The sequence below is a fragment of the Syngnathus typhle genome, linkage group LG4 (genome assembly GCF_033458585.1).
Source record: "Syngnathus typhle isolate RoL2023-S1 ecotype Sweden linkage group LG4, RoL_Styp_1.0, whole genome shotgun sequence".
In the NCBI taxonomy this organism is placed as follows: Eukaryota; Metazoa; Chordata; class Actinopteri; order Syngnathiformes; family Syngnathidae; genus Syngnathus; species Syngnathus typhle.
Genome location: NC_083741.1, coordinates 9,951,270 through 9,975,419, shown reverse-complemented (window position 1 = coordinate 9,975,419; position 24,150 = coordinate 9,951,270). Strand labels below are relative to the sequence as shown.

The window sequence follows — 24,150 nt, the reverse complement described above, 5'->3', positions numbered from 1 at the left end:
TGAGACAGAACCATGATAGGGACATAAACAATACCGCAGAAAAGGCTCCTGATGCCATTACCACTTCTGTCTCTCTTATTGTACCATGTGCGAAAACACGCGGTCACAAAAACAAACACATAAAAGCTTCCATACTACTAACATTGTAACTGCATTCCATTGTCGTCGCTGTAGCAGAAAATGTGCCAAAGGTTCTATTTTGGGTGGGTGGCAGTGAAATGTGAGGCATCAAGCATGTCAAGTTAGGGCAAGTGGAACTGCGATACTATGCACTAAACATTTCAGCCAACAGATTTAGTCACCACAAGACATAGTGTTCCACTCCAGTGAAGAGGACCTGCTATGACAGCCATCAGATCAGAAGGAGGCCTGATGCTGCTGGGTAATTTGCCAGTCAACACGGACCCATACGCACTATAAAAATCCACTTCTCTCTGGCAACAAAGGCCAAAGTTGAGCATCGTGCTCAAATGACCACTCAGGGTAGGTAGTGGGGGTGAGCAGGTTTGCTGGGGGAGTTGATTTTAGAGCATCTAAGGGGGAGATCCTAAAAGACGATGACGAAGTTAGACTGAGGCAGTTGAGACTGAGATCGTGCGGCTATGTTTGGAACGATGACGGCACCCAGAATGGGCAGCAGGGCTTGTCAACACTTTGGAAATCAACAGACATGCCCTCTTAAATCACTAGCCATGAGGAAAAGGGACATTTAGGAGGTGGGGGCTCCATTTCAGTGAGGGAACAATATTGCAGCATACAGCAGGCAGCAGCTACAACTGCCAGTTTATTTTTGCATGAATTATTCAAATAAATTGAAAGGAAAAATGCGCTGACTGGAAGGTCTCACCATCAATAATACACATTATAAAATTCAAAACACACACACACACACACAAATGACCCTTAAAATAACACCAACATCACTCTACCTGCAGGAGTTTTTGCACACACAGCGAATGGCCATTTCTTGAAGCCAGATGAAGAGCGTTTTTACCTACAGAGTCAAATCACAAATAGGAAAAAAAAAACAGCATCAGGAATTGTTGGGAAATGGAAGTAGTCTATTTACAAAAGCATTTTCCGAGCAGTTATACTGTGTTTAAAAGCAAATTCAGTTCCAAAATACGAGCAGATATTCTCCCTCAATAATTTGAGGTTGCATGATCAGTAATATTGAGAAAAATAAGAATGAAGTCAAGTAAAATTATTAAACTGTTGCTATTCATCATTGGAGCATTCTATTAGAGGGCAAAATTATATACTGACTTGCCATTTCTTGAACCCCTTTATTGAAACCAACAGTGCCATATCGAGAAGTAAAAAAAAATACAACTGGTTCATGAAGCAAATTTGAAGCTTCATTTTCTTACTGGTGACTCACCAGTGGCATCAGTTGCAGTGATATCAGCACCGTGTGCCAAGATGAGATTGAGACAGTCCAAGTGTCCTCGTGTTGAAGCCAGATGAAACCTAGGAGGAGAGAGAAGAGGAAAAATATGATACGTGATGAAACCATGGCAGCAAAGAAGACTACATGAGAGCTGTCACGTTCAATGCGTGCACACTTTGTATAATCTCCTGACAAGGATTCCAAAACGATTATGGGAGATTGCAAAAGGATAATGAGATCAAATGCACAACATGTCTTTAATCACCACATTGGAGATTTAAGATTTGTGACTCTCTGCAGTGACTTAACCCAAAGCAGCAAAGTGACCATTGGCTGCTCAGAAAAACACCCGCACTGTGTAAACTGACCTCAGCCCATAACACATCAAGTCACATGAATCTGTTTATACACTAGCCCCAAGCTATCTGCCAAGGCGACAGCATGGCTGTCACCTCAACACCCATATGAGTATTAAAAGCAGTGAGGATGGCCCCCGGAGGACGGTTCTTGGGGGAGAACTGGAGGGTCCCTCCCTACCTCAATGAGTAAACACCTCCAAAGCAGAAACTAGTTTGAGGAGGGGGGGGGGGGGTATACAAGTCATTTGACCCCATACATAGAATGTTAAGACACCACAGTGCTGCCAAGCATGTTAATAATGGAACATAAAGATATACATAAAAGCTGAAATCAGATCCATGCAAGCGACCCAACAAACCGGCTTCATAAAAAAGCTAAATATAATTCTGAGCTTCAAGACCGCCCATTCAGTGATGTCATTTTGTCATCCTACATGTTATTTGGGCACCTTTAAGGTCTGCAGCCTAACAGGGTATGGTGGCTATTTTTAGACCGCCTGAGACATGTTAACCAGAGAAACTACTGGAAGTAACTCTCCCTTTAGGATGAGGACACTTCACCTTCAATAACCTGTCATGTACACCGACTTGAAAAATGTCTAAAAGTTGTGTATTGAAGTTGATTTGGTAACTCTCATATTCCTCTCACATTACCTGTGTCAAAAATAATTGAGTGACAACAAATTGCTTGTCAAATTAATCACCTTGTATTTTAATAACCAAGTAATTGTATAGAGCCATTGTTTAAATATATTGTCCAACTCCAAACCTGATTTCAGGCTTTCAAAAGAAATAATTCTCAGATTTCTCACGTTCTTCATGAAAGCAGGCTGATTCATCTTTTGTTTTTAATCAAAATAGGACATTTGCAAACGTCTTCTTTTACGTTGGAAATCGATGACTATGCATCCTTGTTCGATATTCCTTTTCTGCTGTTTAGTTGTAATTACTAAAAATACCAAATACAGCAAAATAATTGATAAATAAAAGTTTTTTTTTTTTTAATCTTTGATGAGCGGCCAACTGTTTTTGCCCCAATCCACGTCGGATTTGGAAGCATTGTGCCCTGTGCAGGCTGACTTTAGGACAAAATCTACGTACGCAATTCATCAAGCCAAATGCATGGACAGAAAAACACACAATGTAGTTAACGTACGCAAACACAACAAACACTTGTGTTGTATCACATTCATATTTAGATTTTTCTGTAAAAAAAAAAAATGCTTAGTTTTAGGTGAACCCAGAGTAACATTGTTATCACGTCGTTAGAGAAGAAATTACGAGATATGAAACTTTGTCCGTATTGCACAGCCCTTCTTTCACTTCAAAACCACGTTGTTGTAACACATACAGATTGTGGCTTGACATTGTTTTACTGAAATAAGCTGGGACGTCCGCAAAAAAGAGCATATGTTGCTCCAAAATCCATTTGTACGTTTTAGCGTCTATGGTGCCTTAACAGATGTGCAAATTACTGATGCCACAGACACTAAAGCACTTACCATCAAAAATGCTCTGACGCGTGACCAGCAGGTTGACCCAAAACGTCCGAGAACTTCCCATATGGCTTTCGCTTTGCATGGAAGAGTTTAACTGTCTTAACTGACAATGGCTTTCTAAAGTGTTCCTGAGTGCACGTGGCATTTCTCCAGATTTTCTGAATCTTTTGAGGACATTATTGATCGTAGATGATAGCACCCAATCCTTGCTTGTGAACGACTGAACCTTTCAGAGATGCTCCTTTAGTACCCAATCATGACATCCACAGGCGAATACAGTATGGCCCCAAGTCTTTATTTCAACATTGACAGTCATATATTGTAAAATAATAAAAAGAACGAATGCTAATCTTTGAATAACAATGGGACCACAGTCAAGTATGTGTGAAATTGAACAAGTGAGCTTCTCAAGAGCTATCAAATGCATTGTTGCAGATGACTCCTTGTTAGCATGCGGTCACATCTGCACTTTTTTAAGCCGGTGTGGGGAATTACACAACTAATGCCATGACAGGCATTAACCGTGTTTATTCAGATGGACACCTAAAGTGATTACAATGCTAATCCATCTTGCGAACATCCCTATTAATAACGAGTACAGACTGACAAACAAATTACGACAAATTGAATTAATGCATTAGCAGTTTGTGTTTCCCCCATAGAGAAGTCTTTAATAACCACTGGCGGTCACCATTCGGCATTCTTTCCTGGCTTTTGCAGCAGCCAGATTGCTATAGACACGTGTTTGCCTGTGTGTGGCACACTGTACTAAATGTAGACTTGCTGAGTAGCAGTTGTGGTTCATTTTTGTTTTAGGCAGACCAAGCAACAGGATGAGGTCCGGGTTACAGCATTCACTTCGAATACATTCGAGCACAATATTATGATAAATCTGAGATCAGGACTGAATGTTTTCTTGCTTTGTGCAACAGTGCTGAAAACCAATTTACACAGACTGGAAATATTTGTCGGATTAAAGGCTCTATAGTGATAAGCTATTAAAGTCATTTCTAAATTGACCCTAGAAGAGGCCAAAAATTGCAATATATTGGGTGGTCAAGTAGTAACTTCATTTCATGAAACGTGAAGGCTTTCTCTGCAGAAAATTGGAAGGCTCCATAACAAAAATGTAACTATGTAAATAAAACATGTCCATTCACGATGTCAACTGATGCCAAAAACAGATTTCATTTGAAGCAAAACATCTGTCTGACTTGATGTAGTGAACACCACAACAAAGCAAAGCTGAATTTTTAGTTCCTGTGAGAACTACCCAAAAAGCCCGTGGCCAGTGTGGTCAAGCCTCGAGAGGCCGCAAACATTCTTTTGACTAACTCCGACACTGACCTCCAGAGGCAGATGGTCATTTAATGGGACAAGTTGGATATATATAAAGCACTTTACTAGTGCCCAACAGTTAAGCAAAAATGTAAGGCAGTTGGATGAACTTTTAAAGTGAAACCTTCTCCATAACTGTCAGGCTTTTATTGCAATTTTGAGCGTGTCAGTCAGTAAGTGAGACCAAGTCTTGAGGTCATAAAGAAATATTTACGAGTAAACAGTTAAGACCTCAGCGAACAAAGATATGAGCAGGAGCAATTTGTTCTTAGTGTATTAGTAATGAATATTTGAAGTGTTTTGTAAAGGTCTCTACTTCTGTATGTCAACAGACGGTGACTGGGCGTGAGCTTGTCTGAGTATGGAAAAGTGCGTGTCTGTTTACTTACGCAGAGCGTCCCTCCACATCGAGCTTGGTTGGGATGATACCCTTCTTGCTCAGGACAGCAGCCGCCTTGTCCACTTCCCCTCGTTCCACTGCCTTCATCAGCCGATCATCATGCTTGTTCCAGTCTGTGTTCTGACAATAACAACACAGAGATGTAATCTTGGACAGTTGTTGATAGGAACATAGTTTAACAGTGTAAAGGAGATCGGTGATTAAGATCTGCAAATTTTTGGGGGGTTATTTTATGCAAATCAAAAGTGTTATATGAAGCCCCAGCACAAAGCCGGATTAAATCAGAAAATACGGTCATACGTTTTATGGTAAGTGCATTACGGCAAGCGAGAATGGCAACTTGTTTGCTGCTTTTGGCTGCCAACAAGCCACCAATCAAAGTTCAAATACCGTTTTGTCTAGCTCTATTTTTATTGGAAACGCATTGAATAAAATAAAAAACAGCATTTACTAGTTGCTCTTAGAAAGAAGTACCTACAAAGTGCATGGACGTGCATTTCAGCCAGCGGCTCATCTTGGGTGAGTGGAGCTGGTCCTTGCACCGCGCTACCGAAAAGGTTGCCAGCGTTCCGGTTTAAAAAAAACAAAAAACAATTAGAAGGGGGAAAAGGGAAGCTATTTTCCTATATGCACTCAACCAGTGAGTGCAAAAAAAGGGATCAAAATTGCAGCAGAGGTCCTCTCATAAAAGGCTCATCCTCTGGAGTGTTCTTCATTTGAGCATTCCTGGGTTTCTTACGGGCTCTGCCTGTAAGTTCAGCACTGCACAGCAGTCGATTCTTCAAGGGAGGATAAGGAAGAATGGAAGAGGAGGAAAGAAATGGAGGTGGAGAAGCAGTCGGGCCAGCCCCTGCCAGCCGTTGGGACCTGCCCCGGCCGGCAACTGCAACTCCTCCTCGGGGGGGAAAGTCAGCTCAGCTTGGCTTCTTCTCAACTCCACCAAATGTCTTCCGCTACGCTCGTCAAAACCTTACATGAGTTGCCTTACTCAGTTTTCTTTTTGACAGTCTTCCTTCTCCTCTCTGGACTGCTTTCAGGCAGCCTACAGTCACAGGGAGCAGGCTGCTTATCTACAAAGCCTCTCTCCTTCCCAGCTTCTTTTCACTGTCTGTGGTCTCATGCGTCTTAACCCCCAACAAATGGCAAGGTCAGTCAAGCTCAGTGGGGTAAATATGTGGGCTCTCCGGTTTAAAATATCACCCCCTCCCTGGTAAATAGCAGTGGTGTAGACAGCCTGTAGACTGGCTACCTCTTTTTTGGACTTGCAAACCTTTCTATAGTGACTGATTGGAATACAGGAGCCAAGAATACATTCTGCACATTACTGCACCATGAGTAATGGCTAAAGAGTCACCACGCCCAGCATGAAAGAAGTCCATCCAAAAGACACTGCGTACATGACCACCCCCCACCGTCTACCCCTTACTTGTTTCCATCTGAAAATATTAAGGCCAGAGGGGGATTAGTGTTTGCACATTTGAAAGGGTCCTGCCATTTACACACATAGCGTATTAGTTGGGCAAAGGCTACTGTTGACCCGTTCAGCTAAAGAAGAGAGAGCTGCTTTTACAAAGCCCCCTCATCCGAGTTCCACGATAGCAGGGTTAAGCGTCAGCCTTTTTACAACCATCCGTCTGAGACTGAAACGCAGTAGTACCACCACCGATGTAGAGCGGTGGAAAAAAAGTCAGTGAAAAGTCACGCTTAAAAATAAGCGTGAAAGAGATGAGTATTTAACTGAGACAATTTTCGGGTCAAAGTGGACTCGTGTTACTGGCCTCTCCTCAGGAGTGGTGTAAAAAGAGCGGCTCGGAGATCCAACAACACGCACAATTCGCCACATGACAGGTCATATTAAGAAGTGGGTGTCAATTTACGAAAGCTGCTCACCCTGGCATGGAGACCAAGGTGCCAAAATGGCACCTAGCCGCTCAGCATACTGTAGAGCACATCAAGTAAAGATCTCACATGAGTTGATTGTGTGTGTATTTGTTTGTCACTCTGTTTATGTACTAGGTAATAATAGAGCTGTTAGCAAGCAAAATACAACCCCAGAGTTAGTTGCTTTTGAGGAGAGCTGGCGATATAGAGGAATACAACACAGACTTTGAGAAATTGTGTATGATAAATCTAATAGACATGTCGTACTTAGACCCTCAGGTTTAATTTGTTCTATGACTAGATCGCAACACTGGTCATACTTTTGTGGGGACATCAGAGCGACAGCATATTGAGCACGTATTTCGGGAATTCCATTCGCCAACACTCAAATGTGTTCAACTTGCACAAGACACTATTAAACAATCCATTCCACAGAGCCATGCAAATTCCTATAGATTGCTGTGCCCGTCCGTCCCAAGTAAAAACATTTTAGCGTAAGACGGTGAAAGGATACTGCCTCCTCAATTGTGAGGCAGAAGCATGCGCTAGCATGATCACAATAAAAGTTAAAATAGTTAAATACGAATAACCTGTTTTGGCGGGACAACGCAATAATACACGTCTTGTTTACATGCATCTAAAGGTAGCATGTCAGCATATCAAGTTGCTATTTAAACACACTGACCTTTGCTGCATAACATCACCTGACACACCCAAGGTGTTTAACTATTCACACATTCTTTCTGCCTGAAAATATTTCAGCGTGAGGCTTCTGTCATCCTTTACTCGTGCTATTAAGCCCTCAATACAGGCTGTAACTCTTCACGACACCTTGGTTTCCTGCCTCTCTCCCAGCAAGACTGACGGGTCTCTAATGTCCTGAAGGATGAAATCACTGGCAGCAAATAGAAAACCAGTCATCTCATAACAGCCTCCTGCCAGGACACAAACATAAAACTGTAGGCTAATATGTAAATGGATACTCCCAAACTACTGATGTTACAGATGTGGTTTCACAAGGTTATGGAGATGGTGGTGAAAACCATCATCGTAGACGTACTGTATGTATCTATTTGTGATTCATGACGTGGTATGAAATGTCAAAGTTTGATCGAGAAAAGCTAGGCACCTTGTAGAAATATTAGTGATCATGCATTTTCAAATAAATGCGGTTTACATTATTAATCCACCACTATCAAACAGTTAGTTACTTTTGAACTCAACTACATGCACTAGGGTTGACCATAGTAATTAAGCATTCTGTGAAATCGAACGATTCATGCAAAATAATGTCACTACTCCAGTTTCCTCCCACAAAAACATGCATGGTAGGTTTATTGAAAACTCCAAATTGTCCGTGATTGGCTGAGCCAAATAAGACATCCGTAGTGTTTCCCACAAATGCATTGAGCTGAAGAGTTCCACCACAAATTAATTTTGGCCACAACCATATTCCAGGAGTACCATTTCCCATTTTTGTTGTGGTATGATACTGCAAATACCGCGCCTCAAGTATCAAACATATAGCTGGGTAAAGTTTGGTCGATTTAAGTGGTATCAGCTCAAACAGTTTTCCCATCACCTCAATGCAGCAGGTATAAGGGTTGTCTCATCAAAACATCAATTAACTTAAAAGTTATATGATTAAGAGAGTTGTAAAGATGATGTTGTTTCTATTCCTATTACAAGAATTCAGAATATTCCTACTAGAATATTTTCTGCTACGTGATTATTCAATAATCAAACAAACAAACACTATTCTCACTAATAAGAGAACACCTTAAAACAAGTTGCTTATCGATAGTCATGAATATTACATAGTCTAGTATACGGTAATGATTTTCAAAAATATGTTCAGTAAAACATAAATCGCATTGACTATTTAGAAAGATGAATAAAACTGGTACTGGTCAGTATCACAATAGGGTATAACATTACTCCACACTTGGTCTGTGATGATACCTAAATTAGACCCTAATCACCAGTTGCTACATTCTATCATCACTGGAACCAATGACATATTGCATTAACATAGCTTCAGGCTCATGAAAAAAACAGTGACATGCTGATTTATTGGTGCAATATACTGTGGCGGTAAGATCCCAAATCCCTGCCTATATCGCAGCTATAACGATAACATTATGAAACTAACTGTGTCATAGCAATATCCAGAAACTATGTGAGTCCAAGTAATTGCCAGGGTAGTCACGTATGCATGCTGTGAAATAAGTACTAAACAATATTATTTAATACAGAAATGAGACGATATATTCCACAGTGCGTCTCAGTAAATCTGCAACCAAAAATGTTCATGGTTTTAATGTCAAACGATAGTTATTTTGGTCTTGGAAGTTCAGATTAAACTATCTGAATTTAGGGTCTTAACTGTACTTGGTCACCAGGCTATAAAAACAAAATAGAATCATATCATCAAAATGTTATAAAAGCTTCTCAAACTGTAGCCCAAAATAGGTTTTGTATGAACGACTCTGCCCGGGTTAGAGCAGGGGGATAAATTTCACATTGCTTTTGTTGTTTTTACAGCTCGATCCAGGCGTCATCAGTACATTCCACTTGCATTCTTGTTAGGCTTTTGGTTAAATGTATCATTTTCATTATGACAGTGAGAGCAAGTTTCTGTTCATACAGTTCACAAAAACGTTTTTCTTACCCCAAATATTCTGCTTGTCATAAATCTGTTTGCACCTGCCTATTCCTAAAATCATAAATCAATCCATTTTCTGACCCACTTATCCTCACGAGGGTCACAGGCATTTTGGGTAAAAATGTTTATTATTTTAATTATGTTGGCTGCTCACTGTTTGAACTGCAATTCCCCAAGTCCAAAGACAGTGATTTAGTGGTAAAGTGAAATGCATTTTCATTTCAGAGTTGCCATGCAAAGTATTCATTGGGTGTATTTCAATTTTACACCCTCCTCTCCCTACACCATTGGGCAGCGACATCTACCTGGCAGTTTGAACTGTGCAGCTGTCTGGGCATGTAGCATGCAAAATTAACAAATCAAGGCAGGAGAATGTGAGGGTCAAGAGTAGGGCACAACCATTTTTGGAGCCCAATGCTGATATGGGGGGGGGGGGGGGGGGGGGGCTGATTACCGATTAATCGGCCGATCATTTTCTAAGAATACATGCAGAATCTTTTCATTTTTTTCCATAATTTCTAAAAATCTATGAATTAAAGCTACGTTTGGCTTTTTACAATACTTTCCTCCCCAGTATTTGTCTAATTTTTAAACCAAGGGAAATCTAGGAATACAAAAAACTATGTAGTGTAATTTCTCCACCAGAATACAAATCGCACTGGCTAGAATTAGGGGAAAATCCTGTTTTGTCCACACATAAGCCGCACAGGACTATAAGAAACAGGTGTTTTAAAGGAAATGTCCTCATCAACGTCTCATCAGCAAACTTGACAAGCTGGGCCTCAGTACCTATCTCTGCAACTGGCTACTGGACTTCCTCTGTCAGAGGCCACAGGTGGTACGTGTTGGCGACAAGATCACCGCCAGCATCACGCTGAGCACAGGGCCCCCCCAAGGCTGCGTGCTCAGTCCGCTACTTCTCACCCTCCTGACGCATGACTGCATTGCAACCCACAGCGACAACCGCATAGTGAAGTTTGCTGACGACACGACTCTGGTGGGTCTCATCACCAAGGGAGACGAGACTCAGGCTGGAGGTTGACCTTCTGACCACGTGGTGCAGGGACAACAACCTCCTGCTGAACGTCAACAAGACCAAGGAGGTTGTTGTTGACTTCCGGAAGGGTTTTTTTTTTTTTTTTTCTTTTTTTTTTTTTTCTTTCGGTATGGCGCCGTAAGTGGCTGCCTCCCAGCAGTGTTCTCTCTTTTCCTCTTTATTTCTTTCTTTTCTCCTTTTTCTTTCTGTCTTTTTGTCCATTCGGCGATGCTGGTGCCTTCTACCGCACCTCGGTATCTCTTCGGATCGGATATTTTGTATTATTTTTTTTTCTTCCTGGGACCGGGATCATCGGTCGAGACCGGCGTAACTCTACGGCGGCTTCCTGCTTATCCGGGCAGTGATGACCGGGTCCCTCGCCTTGGCCTTGCAGCCGCAACCCCTGTGGGGAGTCCGCTCCCTCGTGCTCGTCGGAACCAACGACTTTCGCCATGCTAGCCCCGTGGTGACCATCTGCACGTGCACCCGACTGGGTGCCCAGGACGCTGCTCACACGTTTGCCTGCTTTGTGATGTTTTTCACCGATTCACGACCACGGTCCATTGGGCGCCGTTGAACTGGACTGCCCCTACACCTGTCTATGGACCCCGTGGAGGCTATTTAGTGTGTTTTGGGGTGTTCTCTTGTATTGAGGGGTGCTGGTTGGCCAGAGTTACTTTTTTTCCTTTGTCTTTTATCTTTGTTTTGCTTTGATGGCTTTTATCTTGAGCACTTTCTGGCTTTCTTTGTGGCGCCGTTGTGTGGCAGCCTTATGAGAGCCTGTTGAGTTGCGCTCATGCCATTTGTGCGTCTTTTGTATACCCACTCTGTGGTATGAATACTGCTGGGGCCTGAATTTCCCCACCCCTGGGGATCAATAAATATTCAATCAATCAATCAATCAACACCTGCCGCTGACCATCGACGGTGCTGTGGTGGAGAGAGTGAGCAGCGCCAGGTTCCTGGGGGTGCACATCAATGAGGATCTCTCCTGGTCCACCAACATCGCATCACTGGCGAAGAAGGCACCATTGAGAGCGCCCTCTCCAGCTGTATTGCTGTTTGGGGTGGCAGCTGCACTGACTACAACTTGAAGGCCCTGCAGCCTATAGTGAACACGGCTGGTAAGATTATTGGTGCTTCACTCCCCTCCTTGAAAGACATTTACATCTCCCATCTCACCCGCAAGGCGACCACGATTGTGAGTGATGTGAGTCACCCCGCTCACTCTTTGTTTGAGCTTCTGCCCTCTGGGAAGAGGTATAGGAGCCTGCGCTCCCGCACCACCAGACTCAAAAACAGCTTCATACTCCAGGCTGTTAGGATCCTGAACTCGCTTCACCTTTCTGCGTAGGGTAAGCAGCAGGGTTCAAAGCTTGTGCAAAAAGTAGCGGCTTATCGTCCGGAAATTACGGTAAGTAATCATATTTTCTGGACTATAAATCGCACCGGAGTACAAGTCGCACCAGCATTAAAAAGCATATTAAAGAAGGAAAAGACATATGCAAGTCCCGCTGGAGTATAAATCGCATTTTGGGGGATTATTCTTTTTATAAAATCCAACGCACCAATAACAGACATGTCATCTGGAAAGGCAATTTAAAATAAAAATAGAATAAGAGGCTGAATAATTGAACAGTATGCTAACGTTACATGACATAAACGACCTAAGAACATGCCTGGTATGTTAACATAACATAGTAAGCGTTATTCAAATAACTATACCATAAATAACATGCTAACAAGTTTATCGAACCATCCATGTCACTCGAAATAATTAAATCCAACCAAATCTTCATCCTCTGTGTCACTCATAAACAACTCCGCTAACGCCGGAAGTTGAAGATTTGGCGCTTCCTCTTCTACGTCGTTGACGTCAGACTCAGCGTCAGTTGCAGTTCCAATTATTCCAGGGGCCGAGAGCGCCCTCTTGCGTTCTAGTGTGAAAATGCCATGTGAAATGATATGTGTTAATAATTCCACACAAGTCGCTCCTGAGTACAAGTCGCACCCCCGGCCAAACTATGAAAAGAACTGCGACTTATAGTCTGGAAAATATGGTTATTATTATCAATTGTTTAACTAAAATAAATCAAATTTTAAATGGGTTTTGAGATACCTCTGGTTGCTGTAAATTGGTGGTAGTTCATTGTGCAGGTGGAACAAGTTTAAAACCTTATCAATGCAAAGTAAGCAAAAGCTCGCCGAACGATGCACACGTTGTCAGGCACATATGACAGACAGTTCATCTAAAATGGGAACATGTTGAGTCACTGTTAATTGCACAAAATTACAGTGCCCTGTTGGAATGCTGCGTTCAGCCCATTACTGTAAACAGGTCTGGCTGTAGTTGTCTCTACTGAGAAGCATTGAGGGTTAAATGAAATCACAGCTCTACTTTAGTGGACAAACACTGTAAGGACATCGTTCATTCTGACAATTCTTTAAAATATTATGGTAACCTTATTTAGCTTTAATTTAAATCAATACACTGGGGGTACTATAGTTTTCACAATATCTTTCAAGAGAGAGAGTGTCAGCTACAGCTGTGTGACATACTATATACTGCATTATAGTGCCAAAACTCAACTCTTGGCAATTGATCACCCTACTCAAGTGCCAATGAAGAAGAACTAATTCAAGAACTAATGCAAAAAAGATATTTCAGGCAAGACTGTCGGTGGAACAGCACATCAATATCATGTAATAAAATAAAATGAAATAAAAATGCTGTTGTTTTTCGAAATAGTGGTTCAATAGTTCAGTAATTATTTCCCCATTTTTTCAAAATTGTAATTCTTGAAATATAGTGATATAGATTTGAAGTTACCACATAATTTTGTGTGCACACAGAATAATTGTGCTTGAATTTATACGTTCCTATTCCTCAGTCCAAATCTAATACTACGTGTTGAAATGCTCGTACGCATTCATTCCGCACACTTCTGCATGTTGATAAACGAGGCCCCAGGCTCCCTACGTTTTGGGACACACTATTGAGATTTGTGATTCTTTCTACGGTTCACACTGCCAGAGGGACTATCAGTCTTTCATTTGGCCAAGCCAAGTGAACTTTGCCCATGTCAGTGTTCCAATAGAGAGACTTAAGATGCCATAAAGTTATAATAACACAGTAGTGTAAAGGTGGAGATTAGAAAATCAGTTTAATCAGTCAAAATGGGCATAAACCTTGCTCATGATCACATATTGTGAGAATAGAGGACTATTGTTAAATCTGTACAAAAGCTACTATAATACCAAAATAATGTTATTAGCTAAATTTATCCCTAATGGATTAGCCAATTCACACCTTCTAGGCCTTAAAGCTTAGTGAAGAATAGTAATGACAGATAAATGTTTTATTTAGTTTTAGACCTATATGTTTTGTTCAGGGCCAATACAGAGACCAATTATTGGTATTGTATTTTTTAAGCATAAGTTTTACCGATCAAAAAATACACCATGAAGATTTTAAGTTTATCTGGAGTACAACTCGCATTTTTATGGAAAAAAAATATTGTACAAAAGGTCAAGCTTGGACTCATTTTTAAAATCCCTATTTTGTACATTACATTTTTCCCTTCATCTCTCCGATTTTCTTTAAATTTTGAGATGTGGCTGGAAATGGTGGAAGACGATCTGAACACACTTTTTTTTTTTTACTCCAAATCTCCCAATCGAAGAGATGAGACAACATGGAAATACGCACTTTAAAAACATCAGATTTAACGTCAGATTCAGAAGTAGAAGGCGATCGTTTTGGGCGTTCTCTTAGCTTTTCTAACCATGATTATTGATCTTCTTTCCAAATTTTATGAAAGTCGTATGCCTCCCCCACTGAGGGTGAAAAGATGAATCAATTGGTTCAGAGGATTTGCTAAATCAATATGGAATTGAAGGGGAAGTTGCTGATTCGATATTGAGCCATTATAAATGCACATACGTATTGTACATACCTACATACTTACTAATTGCTCAAATATGTTTTGCGTGCCTATTGCTATCTTCACCAATATACACACACACTCACATTCACACACACATATATATTCAAAGAGGCTAGCACATCGAACATAAAAAAAAAACAAGAAAAGACATTTGAGATGAGGGAGAGCCCTCGATTCCTATGTTCACACATTCTTTTGACAGCAGATAAAGATTAGTCGAGAACAAGCGTGTACAAACCTGCCTAACACATAACAAGGGACCTGTGAGTGACAAATAACATTTAAGAGCGATCTCCACCCAGTCTTGAGAAACATAACAGTACACACACATTGCCAAGTTGTTTGAGAAGCTATGTGGTACAATAAACATTCAGGCAATAAAAATAAACTCCACAAGGATTACAACGATCAGTGGGAACTTGACCTGTTTGATGGGTGAATGGTTTATTTTATTTGCGAGGGGAAAAAATGAGGGATATGGTCTGTAAACGACTGATTTGACATTTAGACCGAGCACAATTTCTGAAAAGCCATAAGATGTAATGATAAGGTTTAATGTTGCACATGGGATACAATTGCCTTGTTCTATCCCATCGTGCCAAGTTTAAAATAAAATTAAAGTCTTTGCAATACACATTCTGGCTGCATTGCAATTCCAAATAACATGCTACAGATTATATTCTAGTAAAACAAAAATTGCCCAGACAATGTTTTCAACACGCTACCACTTATTTTCTTCGTGTAGACCCGCAAAGATTTTCCCATGCCAAGAAGGAGCAGGAAACAAATTTGTCACAAGTGTCAGGTGAACGAAAAAACAAACACTTGTCCTGTAAATTTAATCCACCAAGACAGAAAAACAACAACGGCCATAGCACAGCTTGATGAGGCTTAGTCTGAGCCAAGTCACAACAGTTTGCTGCTCATCAGCAGAACTGGTTCCTGCCGCCACTGCTGCCGAGCAGGCCTAATACTCAACATATGGTATGTAGGCATCTGTGTGTGCATTGGTAGAGATGATATCGGCTGTGCCCTGACCAAAGTGGGTCAACGAGCTTCAGCCCTCTCGCATACCATCACCCATGAGCAGTGGTGGACTCTCAAATATTTGCTACTGCGTACAAACATCCACAGGACAAGACAAGATACATGCCTGGAATATTAAAACAACACAAATCTAATAAGTTGGGGTAAAAACACTACAAGCATACCATTGCCGGCCTGCACAGCATGGGAGCGCAGACGGGTAAAACCGGAGATGACCTCATGGCTGGCCCCCAAAGAGCCAGACAATAATCCTAAAAACACAGACTGGTCACCCTCCCACACATTCTATCGCCAACACGGCACCCTTAAACCACGGATGTTGTATGGGGCTTTAAAATGTACTTTGGATAAAGACACGTGAATTATCACTGCTTAACACTGATGTACTTATACATACGTCACTATGTATCGATCCATCAATCGATCAATCAATCAATCAATACACCATTTGCTTCAAACTAAATGCGTACAGCCACAGACAGTGAGACACACTGGCTTTTATCAGTTTACTTGAGACACTCGGACTAAAATATGTTTTGTTTTGCTTTTGTTTGTCTTAAAATGAACCTGCACCTCATATTAAGGCCATAGTAAATGTTATTAAATAGATTGTAATGTCACTGCAATATTACGCAATGCTATAGAAAGGCTATTTTTCAAAGTGTTTGGGTGGGGGGGCAACTTATACTCAAGAGCGACTTATATACATATATATGTTTTTTTTTTTTACTTTTTTGGGCATTTTATGGCTGGTGCGACTTATACTCCGGTGCGATTTATAGTCCGAAAATCACGGTACTTTTGCTCTGTCACACTAAGCATATCATCCATTTGTTTCGATTTGACAGAAATATTTCTGTCTGTCGGGTGAGTCTGTTTCACCAAGCCAACATACTATTAGCGACATCTAACTCCATTTCACCAAGATACAAAGTCATGGCAAAACAAAAAGTTCTGTGGTCCAACACAGAAGAAGTTTTCAGTGACTGCATTTATGTACTTGAAGCATGACAGAAACAAAGAAGAAAAAAATCACACGCTGTGCGACTTGCAGTCAGAGGCAGGCCAGCCCTAACACTCCATCTCATTTTACAGACCATGAAAACAAACAGCGAGTCAAGCACAGTCATCTGAAAAATGTCCGCATTCGACTAACCTTTCAAATAATATATTGGTTTATTTTTTTATTCAGCCTTTTCATTAAGGTGGAAGTCAACACCTAAATGTTCGTTGCGACTATGTTCTGTCTGCCCCAATGTTCTAATGCGCTAATGTTATATTAGTGGAATATGAATTAAACAGTCCAAATCCACATGTTTTTATCCATCTCAGAGGGTGGCCGTTTGGCCACTTGCCATCGACTTAAAATGACATCACAGTTGCCAGCTCTCGGGTCCCAACCGATCACGGCTCACCAATTTTCTGGAGCTGTGCAGTATCAAGCCGTTTATACATGTGCATTTTCTTCATTATAACCAGCCTGTGAAGGGTGAGCATAACTGCGATGAATGCCTATGATTTCATAACCCTGATTAAAGGGACTATGTCATGTAGTGGTGAACTAATAGAATGCAATGACCTGAGTTCGAAGCGCACGATTTGACTCATGCACACTACGATGCCAAAGAGAAACCACACGTTGCAAGCCTACCACCACATCCTTTAGCAGAGGTGCAAGAAAATGTCATTCATCACAAATGACTCCTCAAGTGGCAAAGTAAGTACATTGCATTTGTTGCACGTACTGTAGTCAGATTGTAGAGCAACTGTAGAGCATATTTACGATAGGGAAATGTTCTCCTTTGGGCATCCACAATAGAGAGATGGCGGTGAGACATGTCAGCGTCCTATATGGTGAGGTTTGACCCATGTAACATAAATTAGCAATTACTAGGCCTACAATTATCTATAAAAATGTACATGTGATATGACAGATTTTTTTTGCACATTATTGAAATTAATAGTGTTTTTAATGCCTTAACATTGGAAAAATCAAAACACCACTGGCAGGAGACCCCTGGGACGACCCAGGACGCGCTGGAGAGACCCCGCGACCCGACCCCGGAAAAGCGGCAGAAGATGGATGGATGGATGAGTTTTATTTTTCTTAGATTTTTCTACCAACTAATTATGGAGCCGCTGACTTCTATGTTGAAGGTTTCAATGTAGTTCACTCAACCGATCAGTGGATATAGAGGCATGAAGATAGATGGTTAGATATAAACACTTTAATAATTATGATTCATTTTAAAAAGTCATCCAGCAAAAAATGCTAGCTGTTTTTCAACAGTATCTTGTATAGGAGCGTATCTGAGTTTTGAACGTGATCAACAGTGTCTTCTTGTCCACATTGATAAACAACATTTTTATCAGCCAGGTTTAGGATTTATTCAATACATTTATTTTATAATGCAAGTTGTATACCGTCATTTCCGATCGGGTAATATTGGTACTGAACAGATGCACCGTCCTGGCAGAACATTGAATCAGGCCGGCACAGCTTGACATTATGCGAATTAAAGCTTCAGTGTATAAATCGGTCTAGCGTGTACCCGGGGAAACAGAAAAGAAAAAAACTAAACAAAATAGGCGCTTGGAATCCACGTAGATATAGAAAGCACCGGTCAGTCAAGTTTGGTTGTGTATTTGGAGCTGGCGTAGTACATACAACAAGTGGCTGGCTCATAACAACTGCAGGTGCTCTCCAAAGGCTCGCTAGTTTGCAAAAGAACACGGTGGGAACGAGGTCGACGTAGAGTGGAAGAAGAAGTCTAAACTACACTCTAAATCCTTGTGGTGAACTTCGTTCACGATCACACAGCTAAAGCTAAATCGACAATCACAAACAAAGTCGATCGCAATCATCAGGAAAAGACAAAAGTCCACTTACATTGATGTTAACTTCGTGCTTTTTCAGACGATACTTGAGACTCTTCATTTCGACTTGACGGTTTGTCAAATTCCTTCTTTCTTTAATAAAAGCATCAACGATGCAAGGGAGAGAAAAAAACAACTTCCCGTGGATGAATACGAAGTTTTATCCAGTTCTCCCACGGGGTGAGTTCCACCTGACTCCTAACCGCAAAGCCAGATCAGAAGAGAGGAAGGATCCCCTGCAGCCAATCAGAGGCGAGTATTAGCAGGCTGGCTCATTTGTAATCCAATCAGTTGCGTTATAGGGCGGGACTTCCTTGTGGTATCGCTGGGAAAAGTTGGAGACATCCTGGGACAAGGGGGGGTGACGTCAGGGTTACCTGAAACCGAAACACCTGAAATAAAAAACACAAACACCATAAAGCTTTTTGTATAATACATGTTTGATATGGATATCTCAGCATGAAGTGAATGTAGTAGATGAGATATAATATTTGTATGGTGTCACAACTGACTCATGTCAGGCAGAGGCGGGGTGCGCAAAGTACGTATTTCATAATTTAAAAAAAAAAAAAAAAAATCCTCAAGATAATTACTTTCGAATGACGCAAGTTAAAGTTAAAAAGAAAAAGTCCTCTAAATAATTGGATATCATAAATATTCAGTGACAAAACTACTCAAGTACTCAATTGGCGTGTACACTTCTAATTTATTTTTAATGCATGGATGTCAAATAAAGAATACATTAATAGCAATTTAACATTAAAGCAATATTTTTTAACATTAAACAGGGCAATTTCCACACAAATAAATACAATATATATATACAAAAATATAATAAAATTGACAAGTGGATTCACCCACATTTATTGGCTAAGAGATGCTGAGACAGTATCTTGTATGTGTCTCTAGTTCAAAGTTGGGTTCTTGTGGGCTGAAACATCAATATTTTAGCCACATATGAGAGTGCTTAATAAAGCTGGTCTCTGTCATTGCCTATCTATTTTCTGTCATATCCTCAATTAAGCTGTAGACTATATGGTAAAAAATGGATGTTTTCCCTTGCTTCATGTGAACAAGTCACGTTGATAACTTTGGTTCTTTGTGGGGCTGTCTGCGCTCATATGACTACCTGTCTCAGTCTGGTTGGTCAGATGGAGTAAAACGTTCCTGGTCCTTACATTAGATAGAAAAAACGAAAATATCTTGACCAAAGTCTCTCTGATTAACCAAAATAAAATGTACAAGCAATAATAAATACCTGTAGATAAAGATGCACAAGTAGCATGCACAATGTAGCTCAATGCAAAGAAGATAAAGTTTTCTTTCTTTCTTCATAAAAACACCCAAGTAAACTGAGAAAGTCATCGAATTAACCGAAGCAACACATTTTAGTGATGTGGAAGGGAAATCAATACTAGGATGGGGAGAACGTGCAAACTCCAGGCAGAGACTTTCCAATGCAGGTCCAAACTCAGATCACCTGATTTACTGTATTCCATCATACTGCCATTGTGATCAATATTTATGATTATTTCTGGTCAAAGACAGTATTTAACAGAGACAAAATGCATACTGACGTTACTCAGTAGCTAATTGTGACCAGCCAGATTGGAATCTGTAATGATGTTTGCTGTTGTATTTGGTCGTGGATATTTTAATTGTAAGAAAAAATATTTTGACTTTCATACATTAAATACAAACTGGTTTTGCATATACATCGCAGTTATTGTTTACGTCGCAATCTGGACGTGACATGGATGCGTGCTGTTGTTTCTACGAGTCAGTGATCTGTTAGCAGAGATGAGATCCTTTTCTTAACTTTCTTTCTTATGGAGCCATAGAAAGCTGATTGAAAATTAGTAAATTAAAAACACAGTTGGCATTTTGACTATTTGTTTCTGATGCTAGTCCTAGTTCACAGCAGTCTTTTGTTGTTGTTGTTCATTTTCTGAACTTGTCCTCACAAGGGACCTGGGCGTGCTGAAGCCTATCCAAGCAGCTTCTGGGCAGTAGGCCGGGGACACCATGAACTGGTTGCCAGCCAATTGCAGGACACGCATAGACGGACAAATATTCACGCTCAGAACCACTCCTACAGGCCATTTGGAGTGCTCAATTGGCCTAGCAGGTATTTTTGGTGGATGTGGAAGAAAATGGGAGTCCTCTGAGGAAACCTGCACAGGCACAAGGAGAACATGGAAACCCCACACAGGAAGGCCGGAATCGAACCTGCAACCTCTGCATTGTGATGTGTACCCGCTAGTTATTATTTTCTATCCATCCATTTTCAACTGTTCAAAGGGTGCTGGAGCCTATCCCAGCTGACCACGAGCAAAAGGCAGACTACACTTGAACTGTCGGCAAACATATAGAGACGGAAAAAAAGTCACACCCACATGGACAAGTCAGGCGAGTGTACTTACACTATCAGCGACTCGTTATTATTATAATTATTATTATTATTTTTATTGTTATTATTATTATTATTTGAGGGCATCAATGTGGTTTGCAACCATATCATGTCATCATCCAGAATGCACTGCGCGTGCGAAAACATGGGAGCCACTTTGTATAAAAGTATGTTGTAAACAAAATTATTAACTTGCAAGAAATTATTATTGTATGTATTTCTAATCGTGTGTTTTGATAGTAGAGCTTTGTCATTGTATTTTTAAGATTCATTTGTCGTTTTGGTCAGGGTTCCTTTTAAAAATGCTGCCAGCTGCGAAATGTGTTTCTCAGTGACTCCATGGCAACACAGTAGTTACCATGGAAACAAAGCTAGAGGCATAGGATTTGTGATGCAGAGTAACAATGCCCTGCCCCTGATTTTTGGATTGTGTAAATCACAGACGCAACAGCCCAACATTATTGAGCGAGCCAAAGCCCTTGTATCTACATCGCTTATAAAGTGTTGTCCCCATAACTGAAACATTAAAATAAACACAATGTGCAAAATGGTGCATCCAACAGCAGTAACTTTATGTGAACTTGATGCCACTATAATAGTTTTGTTTTAATTTAGGAACAACAACACTAAGACATCAAACAACATTGTGTACATTTGTTTATGAAGTATACAGTTTGAAAAAATGAAAGCAATATAAACTGTACAACGAAGAGTGAGTGCAGCTTTCGAATCAGAAGTCTTTTTAGTGTGCTTTTTAAAGAGAACCAGAAAAAGGAAATCCACAGTGAGGCATAACCTTTTAGCTTTAAAAGAGTCCCTCATTAATCTCTTTAGACCTTTGCCCAAGTGAAAATGTCATCCAAGTGTGCACTCAGGAGCGTGGTAATGGTAATAATGTAGGTGGCCTGGGAGACGGGAGAATGTGTCCAGTTCTCATACAGTCTTGCCGTGGTACTTTGGGGACGCCATCTCATAGTCGCTTGCATTAAAGACTGTGGATGCATTATTAACTAGATAGCTGTCGTCAGATATGATGTGAATTGACAGTGATGGTGTTATCCACAAACTATTAAAAGGTCAAAAGACCCTTAACACAAGTAGAATCCTTTCCACTTATCCAAGGAATACTTGTCTGAAAATATGTCGTCATACTGCAATATTGTATGGAAAAAAGTCCACACCCATTTCCATATGCCAGGACTTTGTGTTATTAAAAAAATTAGACCAAGATAAATCATTGATTTCTTTTCCTTAATTGATGACCTATATAATCTGTCCGTCCATCCATCCATCCATCCACCCACCCATCCATCCATCCATCCATCCATCCATCCATCCATCCATCCATCCATCCATCCATCCATCCATCCATCCATCCATCCATCCATCCATCCATCCATCCATCCATCCATCCATCCATCCATCCAAACACGGTGGCCCTATAGGCAAGCACACACAAAACATTTCCATATGTGACATTTTTTAACTAGGAGCTATAATAGAAGATTTGAGCGCATTTAAGCTGTAGACATGTGGTTAAGTTTGTCACCTGCCGCCATGAGCACCCCAATTCAAGACTGCCTATCCCTGGAGCGCAGAGCTGTTAAAACAGTGAGTGCACTGTATAAATTCAGAGTGTCCACTTTACTGCCCAAAATCAGTTCTGTTTGGAGAACATGGAACAGGACTGACTGTACTAATGTGGATCTGAATGAAACATGACAGTAGAGAGTCCCACCAGCATTAAAACATTACTTGAGGAAATCCTGGAGGTAACCAAGGTGCAAAACCAGACTTTTCTCATCAAGTGGAGTACCAGCCAGCTTGGCTTCAAATCAAACTAGAAGGGAGATAAAAGTAAACAGAGATGAAATTAGATGGCATTTGAAGATTTGTACATGCAAGCATGTCTAGTTTGGAAGCTTGCCGCAGTGACAGTTTTGAGTTAGCATTAGGGGAGCTGTGTGGATGGCATTTGACAGGTAAAGTACAAAGCCAAGAAGATTAATAGTGGAGTTCAAATGTGGTCCCTTTGTTGGCTAACCCATGTGTGAAAATGATGTATTATGTTCACTCAATCACTTCTATTTTAGCACATCTTGACTATTAAGGAGATATTTGCCATAAGCCCTTAACGACAATACCTAACAATAAAACTCATAACCTCCCGGGGTTGTTGAAATATAGTAATTTACAGTGCTAAAAAGATTTGGGCCTCCTAATCTTTAGGTTTTTTTTACCTGCTGTTTTTTTGTCTTGAGTGCTTATCAATGTGTAGGTCAAACTATGCATATTGAAAGGAATAATAAAACAATTTGGAAGAAGATGAAATAAAAACAAAATTAAAACCAATGTAACAGTTTTACTGTGCATTTCCCCTAATTTTACTCTTAATTTCACAACTACTTAATTTCACTATCGTCTACATTAAAAAAAGGCATGGTGCCCAAGAAGAGTAAAGAGTATATGTTTTTACAAGTATTTGTTTTTCTATTTATAGTTTATAGTTTCATAGTAGTGCAACTCCAAATAATGCATCGTGCACTTTAAAATGCACTAACCTTTATATCTAAAAATTTTAAATAGCCGACTCACTACAACTTTGAGGACTCTGGTGATGCCAAAAAGAGGACACACTTTTTTATTTTTTAAATTAATGTCTTCATAGCGCACCGTAGTTTCATGTAATGTTGCAGAGAAATGTAAGGTTTTCGTAAATCGCCATAATTTGGTAATGCATTACTCCCAACACTGCCAGCAAAACCCAAATAGCCTAAAGAGTTTTTTTGACCACAATTTAAGTGAAGTAATCTGAAGGCAGCGTAACACTCAGCGAATTGATTGCCGACTTTACAACTATGCCGCAATAATAATTAACTGTGGAAACATTTCTCCATGTAAAAAGTGTCAGTGACCAGAGATTGCCTTCTGTCAAGGCTGATCACATGTTCTGTCTCTTCTACTCTGTCTGTTCCTTCAGTTCCAAGGTATTGTCAAAACTCTTTTTGTTTTGCAAGGTTGCCGTTCGCTATTTGAGAACTCTATTTTCATCCCAACTGAAAGACAAGAATGGTAGATACACCTGCAAGGTTCAGTACTCTAACAGCCCACACAGAGAAATAGCTTTTTATTCTATCTGACGTAATAGTGAAGTTCTTGATCTGCTTTTCCATGATGCAGATCTTGACACATTGTAAAGGCAAACACACGATTTGATGAACTTTGCGTCTTATAATAACCGGATGGGGCCTGTTGTCACGTGACAGGTAGGTATGTTTCTTTCTGTTACATCAGTTTGTTG

The 24,150-nt window shown here is 40.5% G+C and overlaps 1 protein-coding gene across 2 annotated transcripts in view; it reads right to left on the bottom strand.

The window, feature by feature from the left end:
• uacab (uveal autoantigen with coiled-coil domains and ankyrin repeats b) overlaps positions 1-18,661 on the bottom strand; it is a 32,561-nt gene extending 13,900 nt beyond the window's left edge. For both annotated transcript variants that reach the window (XM_061275767.1, XM_061275768.1), the window contains exons 1-4: positions 18,453-18,661; positions 4,976-5,106; positions 1,382-1,470; positions 930-994 (exon numbers count right to left, since the gene is read on the bottom strand). In XM_061275767.1, the coding sequence (XP_061131751.1) occupies positions 930-994; positions 1,382-1,470; positions 4,976-5,106; positions 18,453-18,500 (333 nt within the window). In that variant the 5' untranslated portion in view covers positions 18,501-18,661. The remainder of the gene's footprint in view (positions 1-929; positions 995-1,381; positions 1,471-4,975; positions 5,107-18,452) is intronic.
• Between the last annotated feature and the right edge of the window lie 5,489 nt (positions 18,662-24,150).